The sequence below is a fragment of the Antrostomus carolinensis genome, unplaced genomic scaffold, assembly GCF_000700745.2.
Source record: "Antrostomus carolinensis isolate BGI_N321 unplaced genomic scaffold, ASM70074v2 scaffold4862, whole genome shotgun sequence".
Taxonomy (NCBI): domain Eukaryota; kingdom Metazoa; phylum Chordata; class Aves; order Caprimulgiformes; family Caprimulgidae; genus Antrostomus; species Antrostomus carolinensis.
Genome location: NW_010301457.1, coordinates 54,455 through 62,455, shown reverse-complemented (window position 1 = coordinate 62,455; position 8,001 = coordinate 54,455). Strand labels below are relative to the sequence as shown.

Sequence of the window (8,001 nt, the reverse complement as noted above, 5' to 3'; positions counted from 1 at the left end):
CCCACTGTAGGTGCTCCTCACAGGCATTCAGCCCACCTTGCTTTTCTGTCTTACACATTCAGACTTCGTATATGATGAGTGTTACATGCATATGATGCTCATCTCTGTAAAATTCAGCCTTTAGCATTTAGGTCTTCTCACTAGCAAAAATATAATATGTGCATATAATGAAGGGCCGGTTACAGAAAGTTCTGACTAATTCTCATGAAAGTTGGAGGCAAGCTGTGGGAGCCTTAAACACCCATGTTATTAGACTACTGCATCTATACACACAACATTAAGAGACCAAGCTTTTACAAAACAAAATGTTGCAAATTATCCTGCATCGCTGTCTGGATGACTAGGATATTCCTCCAAAAGTCACTGAAGCCTGTCTCTCAGTATGAGAAAGCCTGAGTGACAGGCTTCACTGTTGGGCAGTCTTTTTTAAGATCAAACTCATTGTGAGAAACAGAATTAGTGAATAGGGTTGGGAACTGGCTGGGAAGGCTTGCTTGCCATATTTTCTAGTCCATGCCCCACACTGAGCAGGCTTATTACCTGTTACCTCTGTGACAACTGCCCTTGGGGAAAGCATGGCAACAAAACACGTCCTATGAAGCATGTTGGTTCCTCAACGTATTTCTGTAAAGGGTAAATCCATTTCTGAGCAGCGAGTCAGTGTATAGCATAACCTGTGCTTCATTCGTGGGTCACTCTAGCCACTAATATAGCCAGAATGGTACCAAGAGTATGTCCTTTTGGACACAGAATGATTTGTCCTCTGGGCACTGGAGATTTTCACCTCTGCTGTGTCATAGAGAAGAACTAGAACAAGAACAGCAGTTTGTAATTTCTATCCCTCAGTAGATTTATTGTCATGGATGCTCTTTCCCTGGGTGTACATTGTGGGTGTAAGTTGTGTCCTCTTCTGTTTGTGAAGCTGTGAAGTCATTCCCTCCCCCAGTAGAAAAGGTGACACCATCACTGTGAAAAACACATACTTACATGATCTACTTTTCTGTTTTTTATTAACTCAACATTGTCTCCTACAAATACGATTTGTCATTCACTGGAAGATTTGAAATGTAGACTTAAGTTACACGTAGGTATAAAAAGCATAAAACAGCACACACGGTACCACTGTTTAGACCAGAAAACATTGTGTTGTCCCACAGACCAGAGCAGTGTTCAAGCTCAACTGTGTCGCCTTCTGCCTCAGGAATTCAGTCTTCAAAGCTGCAGATGCTTCTGCTTCTTTTCCCTCAGCTTGTGAAGCCCTGTGGGCTCTCCCCTGGTGTTTCTGACCCATGTCTGGAGCATGAACCAGGGAACCACAGGGCAATCCCACCTTACTCCACCAGAGGTTATAAAACCTTGGGTTCCTACTGGCTCTTCGGAAACGTTTTCCTCCTTCTCTTAATATTTATGTACAATATATGAAGAGATACGATTTGTGTCTTGATTTAGACATATCTCTTGCCTCATACTTAAACAATAACTTGAAAAATATTTTACAAAGAAAAAGAACATTGTTCATCTGAATGTCATTCATTATTATATTGCTATATTTTATACCCTATTATTAATATATACAAAATTTCTTAATTGCCTTTTACAGATGCATGGAAGCATATAATATAACAGTTTTAAAGTATCCCATTTTTAGATTTTTTTTTCCCTTGGCTCATGTCAATCTCTTTAATAAACTATGGTTGCTTGGAGAGTATAGGAAGTATTTGGAATGTTGTTTAAAGTTTAATAATAACTGGTAGCATTGTCCATTTGCAGCCTGATCAGTTGGAGCACCTGTCAGGGCGATCTGGTAGAGATAGCAGCATCATAAGACTTAAACAATCATGGAGGGCTGTTAATGTGCAGTGTCGACGGGTGCCAGGTTCAGTTCTTTATTAGGGGCTTTTTTTTTCTTCGGCTGCGTTTTGTTGTTGTTTTCCCTCTGTTCTCGGTTTTGTCTTCGGGCTGCTCGCCCTTTGCTTTCCTGTCTTGTCTCCTTGCTTTCCTCTTTGTCGGACTTTTTTCTTTTCTCCTCCCTATTTTTTTTCCCTGAAATAAAAATGATGGCACATTAGAAGATTTTCTCAGGCTGTTGCAGTTCCTGACTCCCTCATTTTGCCATAGCCTGTAAAACTGGCCCTGGATTAGCACCTCCCGTTAGAAACTGGACACTAGCACTAGTGTTTAGAAACGTCCAGCTCATCATCAAAGTACTAAATTTGGCCACTAGACTAACACCTCCCATCAGTCTGATTCTGAGCAAAGAGCTTAGAACTCCCTCGGGAATCCCGGTGTTTTGGAGCTGGTATAAATATCTCACACCCTCATCACCTGTCTCCCACAGCCAGGGACACAGCTCCATGTGCTCCACCAAAACACAGCTGGTTTGGAGACATCTATGGCTGAAGCCAGGTAGCATTAACTAATCTAAATCTATCTTGGGCTGGGACCGAGAGCATATGGTGCAAGGAAAATAGCCATCATGTTACTCCCCTTCACTGGCAATGCTCAGCATCTATGTCTTTTAAAAATCCCTCTTCCCTCCTTTTACCCCCACCACACCCACATCCCGGGGATTCTAGGTGTTGCCACATGAATCCCACGACAAAATGTCAGCTCCAGCACAAGTATGTGACCCTCTTCAGACTAAAAAGTGATGTTTCAAGTCTCAAGTCAGGCTTTAGACCATTGTTGAAAAATTAGGTATTCGAGTACTTTATTGCTTTACATACTTAGAAAGGGAAGATGTTGAGGATTTTTATTGCTACGGACCTCTCCAATAAAGCTTCCCATCCCCTTAGGAACTTTAAAACTCTGTGTATTGGATGTGGAGGTGATATTGTAGAGTGCATTTTTGCTTGGACATAAGGAAGAAATTCTTTATGCTGAGTGTGATAAGACACTGGAACACTTTGCCCAGAGAAGTTGTGGATGCCTCATCACTGGAAGTTTTCAAGGTCAGGCTGGATGGGGCTTTGAGCAACCTGGTCTAGTGACAGATGTCCCTGCCACGGGCAGGTTTGGAGAGGTTGGACTAGATGATCTTAAAAGGTCCCTTCCAACCCAACCCATTCTGTGATTCTATGATTCTATTCCTTCTATTTACTTTAAGCCAATGCACGTATGGCGTTGAACTGAACTTCTATGTACACACAAGCCTAAAACAGATTAGATTTTTTCGGTGTGAAACTGGTTTTTCTACTGAACTGTGCGGCTGAAATTCACCTGTGGTTAAATGAATCCCAATGATGTCTTCAAAAGCAGCCTCGCTTGAGACTTTGATGATACAATGTTATACTGACCTGCATGCCTCCTTACATGGAGAAATTTCTGGACAAGTATTGAAAAGCATCTGCCCAAACTGTGTTTTATGATATCCAACACTACTGAATATAATCTATCCCTCTCTGTTACGGCAAAAATACTTTTTGCTTTTAAATATCAGCAGAGATAATCCAGGCTTTCCTACACCAATGTTGAGGGAGTTATGCAAACCTGGCAATAGCTCTTGCTGTTGAGGGTGCTGAATGCAGGGGATTGTGCCCATTCCAGACTCAAAACCAGAACTGGGAGTTTTTGGTGCCTTGTATGTCACAGTGGAAGAGTAGATTCAAAGACTGGTCAGATAAAGGGAGAGAGATTCAGAGGAGGTGATGAGAAGGCAGAAAGCAAGGAGTAAGACTAAGATGTGAGGATATTCTGTACCCTCTTCTTGTTGTGTAGATCTATCAGCTTGTTTTACATCTTTTCCATTCCTTACCATCACTGCCTGAGATTGGAGGGCAAGGGAAGGTTTAGATACACATGTTAAGTCAAGTAGGGACAAACATCTGCCTTTCTCATCTATTGTTTCTGAAACATGCAGTAAAACTTTAAATGTAAAAAGACCTCACATTTTAGGTAACCACTCAAGAGATTACCCCAATATACACCCACATACCTTGAGAATCCTTCTCTGAATTTGCCAATGCCACGTAAGATGGACAGAGGTGAGCAGGGGAGACCTGCAGAATGGGCATGTGAGGCCCAGTGAGAGCTACCACCACCGGGAGAGCTGGGAGAGCTCTATGCAGAAGTGAGTCTGCATCCTGCCCAGCTGTAACGCTGTCTCTTACTAATGGATAAATGACAGTATGGAATTTCATTCCAGTGGTTTGTAAATACAGTTGGCCCAAGATGAAATGTTATTTGAATGGAAACTGTCCAGACGTTCAGTGTTTGACATTGTTCACTTGATGATTAGCCAAAATCCTTCAGCTGTGACTTCCTAGCCACAATTCTTTAAGTATGTTGGAGGGACATTTAATGGTTTCTCTTTCAGTTATGGATCAAGATGTATGCATTTGTATGTGTATGTGTGAATATACTAAGAATACACTATCTCTGTCTAACTAGAGACTTATCTAGGCACAGCTTCACTGTTTCTGTTTTAATTAGACTGATGTCATTATAAGGGGCAAGCAAAACTGATCTCTGGAAAGAACTTAAAACTCAGTCCTAATTCTCTTCTACTCTCAGGATAACTAGTTTGGAGTGCTTCAAGCAATTTTATACACAGTTTAATGACATCATCTCCATGCTGTTGCTATTTGTGAAAGGATCTGCCTTCTAGACGTGTGCTGTTCTGGTAATGCCATAAAGCACAGAAGGGTCATTTTTGTCCAGGCTGGTTGCTTAGCTCCTTTCACCACTGTTTTAGTGGAAGTTTTTATACAACAGTATACTGTTACTTCCAGTCAGTCCTTGGTTCAGTTTAAAGCCAAGGGAAGATTCGACCAGCAGTTATTTGCTAACATCAGAGAGTGACCGGAGCCAAATTCTTGCATGCATCTCTCTCCCTGTTCATATCCCTGCTCTCGCCTTCCCAGAGATTTGTTGCTGAATATTTTTTTCTTTCTACTACTTGCTAAAGCCCACTTCATAACAGCACATCGAGCTGGATGCCAGAAGTTGGGGAAATTCACTGGAAATTTGGGCATGTATTGGGTTTGTGTACTGGGTTTTGGTAGTGGAGGGGCATAGGGGTGGCTTCTGTGAGAAGCTGCCAGAAACTTCCCCTGTGTCCAAAAGAGACAGCTGAGGAGGAGGAGTGATAGAGTGGCTTTGGTGGGCAACTGGTGTCCAGCCAGGGTCAACCCACCACAGGGCAATTGACTATCTGTGAAATGAAAAGTGCAAAAACTACATTATATTTATATATGTTTCATATATAAATTTCATATTTTTACAAGTTCATTTGTGAGTTGTGTTTACAAGTTCATGTCTGAACTATTTTGCATTTGAAGAAGAAGAAGAAAAGGCAAGGACAGCATTAAAATGGAAGTTCGTCGGGGAAGTAAATGATGTCATAACATAACTTAGAAGAAAATATTCTCCTGAAATTTCAGTTTCCCTTGTAAAGAATACTGTTTTTAGAAAATCCTTCTGTGTTTGAACATGTAACATTTTATGCATATCTATATCTGTATGTATATATCTGTATCTATATATATCCATATCTTTATCTATAACTATATCTATATATCATCTATATAATCTATATCTAATCTGTATCTACATCTACATGTACATCTACATCTATATCTCTATCTCTATCTCTCTCTATCTCTATCTCTATCTCTCTATCTATCTCTATATCTCTATCTCTATCTCTATCTCTATCTCTATCTCTATCTCTATCTCTATCTCTATCTCTATCTCTATCTCTATCTCTATCCCTATCTCTATCCCTATCTATATCTCTATATATATCTATATCTAGATATCTTCTATATAATCTATATAATCTATATCTACATCTACATCTATATATCTGCATTTTCATCTATATCTATATCTATATCTATATCTATATCTATATCTATATCTATATCTATATCTATATCTATACCTATACCTATACCTATACCTATACCTATACCTATACCTATACCTATACCTATACCTATACCTATACCTATACCTATACCTATACCTATACCTATACCTATACCTATACCTATACCTATACCTATACCTATACCTATACCTATACCTATACCTATACCTATACCTATACCTATACCTATACCTATACCTATACCTATACCTATACCTATACCTATACCTATACCTATATCTATATCTATATCTATATCTATATCTGTATCTAATCTATATCATCTACTGCATTCCGAGGAAGGTCTCCCCTCTCAAGTGGCCGCCGTGGTGCCAGTGCCGGTGCCAACCGCGCGGGGGCGCCGCAGTGCCGCGCCGGAGCCAATCCCCGCGGGGGCCGGCTCCTGCGGGCCGGGGTGAAGGGCAGAGCCCCCCACGCGTGGAGGTTTCGCTCTCTCTACCCTCCAGTTATTTTTTAAGGAGTTATCAAAGGGTGTTATCCCGTCCCATTCCCTTCCTTCGCGTTTTGTCCGCTGTTGTATCTGCTGTCTGTGCTTTGTGTTGCGCACACGATGAACTTTTTTTAGTGTGCCAGGAAGAGGATATAAAAAAAGGCAGTGTGTTGTGCCACAACGTGGGAATAATGTCGTTTCCTGAGGGGTTATAGGATTCTCCTATAGTGATGACTAACACTACTAAAGTTTATGTCTTCTTATGGATTCAAAAAACCCTTTCAAAATTAAAAAATAAAAGAAAGAAAAAAGAGAGTAAGTGTTTTTTTTAAATAGGAGCTAGTCAAACATTTTCCAAGAGAATGTTTTGCTCATAAGGATGTGGATTCGTCAGATTCTAGCAGTTCTATGAAGTAATTATTTGGCATTAAAATAGCTTTTATTCTAGAACCGAAAGTTCGTACAGCCAACTGTACTGGAAGAATTAGTCTGTAGGCACTGTCCAGTGAATATTCTTGTACATAATGGATTCTTTACTACTTCTAATAATAACAACTTTGAATATTGAAGAAAATCTACAGACATGCTATAATTCTGAGAAGTGCAGTAGTTCAGATTAAATGCATACATGAAATTAATTCAGAGAACAATATAATTACATGTCAAATAAGCCTAAAGGTGCTGAGTTCTTGTTACTCTGATTTATATCCCTCAGTCGAAGAAATCCTACAGATTGCATCTGTATTTATGCAATCCATGTCTGAATACATCTTTAAGTATGAAAGCAAGAGTATTTCAGAGAAGTCTTTGCATTATTGCATCAGATGTGATATTTCCAGTAGACCTATAGCTGTATTTCTCTGGAGTAAAAGGAGGAAGGGCTGGTGATGACTTAGGAAAATTTGGTACTTGTGCCATGTGAGAGAGAGTTGCTTACTGAAAAAGTCATGGTTGATGTGGATTGACTACCACAAGTTCCAGATTTCATCTGCTTTGGGCATTGTCACTTAGTCCCACCCTGTTATATTCAGCCGTAATTACTACAGGGAACTCAGAGCAGCATATTTGTTCACTTCTCCCTTCTGTGGGTGCTGAAACCCCAAACCACCATAGGAAGGCATTAAATCTGATTGTGCAAACTGCTTCGCTTTGGGGGGGTGGTGTCACAAGGTAGATCTCATGAAAATCCCAGAGGGATGAGAATCTGGCGTCAGGCACTTGAGATGACCGTATTTGTTTTGGAGAGGTCACTCCCACAAAGAAATTTACCCTGGGAGATCAGAAGGGGCAAGAAGAGTCACTGAACTGTGCCTGGTGATATTGCAGGCACCGACGTAATCAGCCCCCATCTGGAAGGGTCCTGGCGCTTCTACTGTGCGTGTCACCACGGACCACAAAATCCTCCCCACTACACTGTAATAAGCTGAAGAGCTATAATAAAAGACCACAAGCCACAGCTGTAACGTGCCACAGTGTTCTTTCACACCCCTCTCAGCCTCGGCTGACCTCTCAGCACTTTCCCAGCTGCTGGAGCACTGTCAGCACCGGTGCTTCAATACCAGTGTCCCAATACTCCTGTACTCCAGGAGGTACAGGGTCAGGACTTGGGGGCTAAGTGCCGCCACTCTGTGTCACCCTCCTTCCCACCCATCCACACCCTTCTCAGAGACTTTTTTTA

General features: G+C 41.0%; 1 protein-coding gene across 1 annotated transcript in view; it reads right to left on the bottom strand.

The window, feature by feature from the left end:
• Window positions 1–991: 991 nt before the first annotated feature.
• RSPO3 (R-spondin 3) overlaps window positions 992–8,001 on the bottom strand; it is a 30,077-nt gene continuing 23,067 nt past the window's right edge. Inside the window, exon 5 of the mRNA XM_010163443.1 lies at window positions 992–2,043. Within this exon, the coding sequence (XP_010161745.1) occupies window positions 1,850–2,043 (194 nt within the window). The 3' untranslated portion in view covers window positions 992–1,849. The remainder of the gene's footprint in view (window positions 2,044–8,001) is intronic.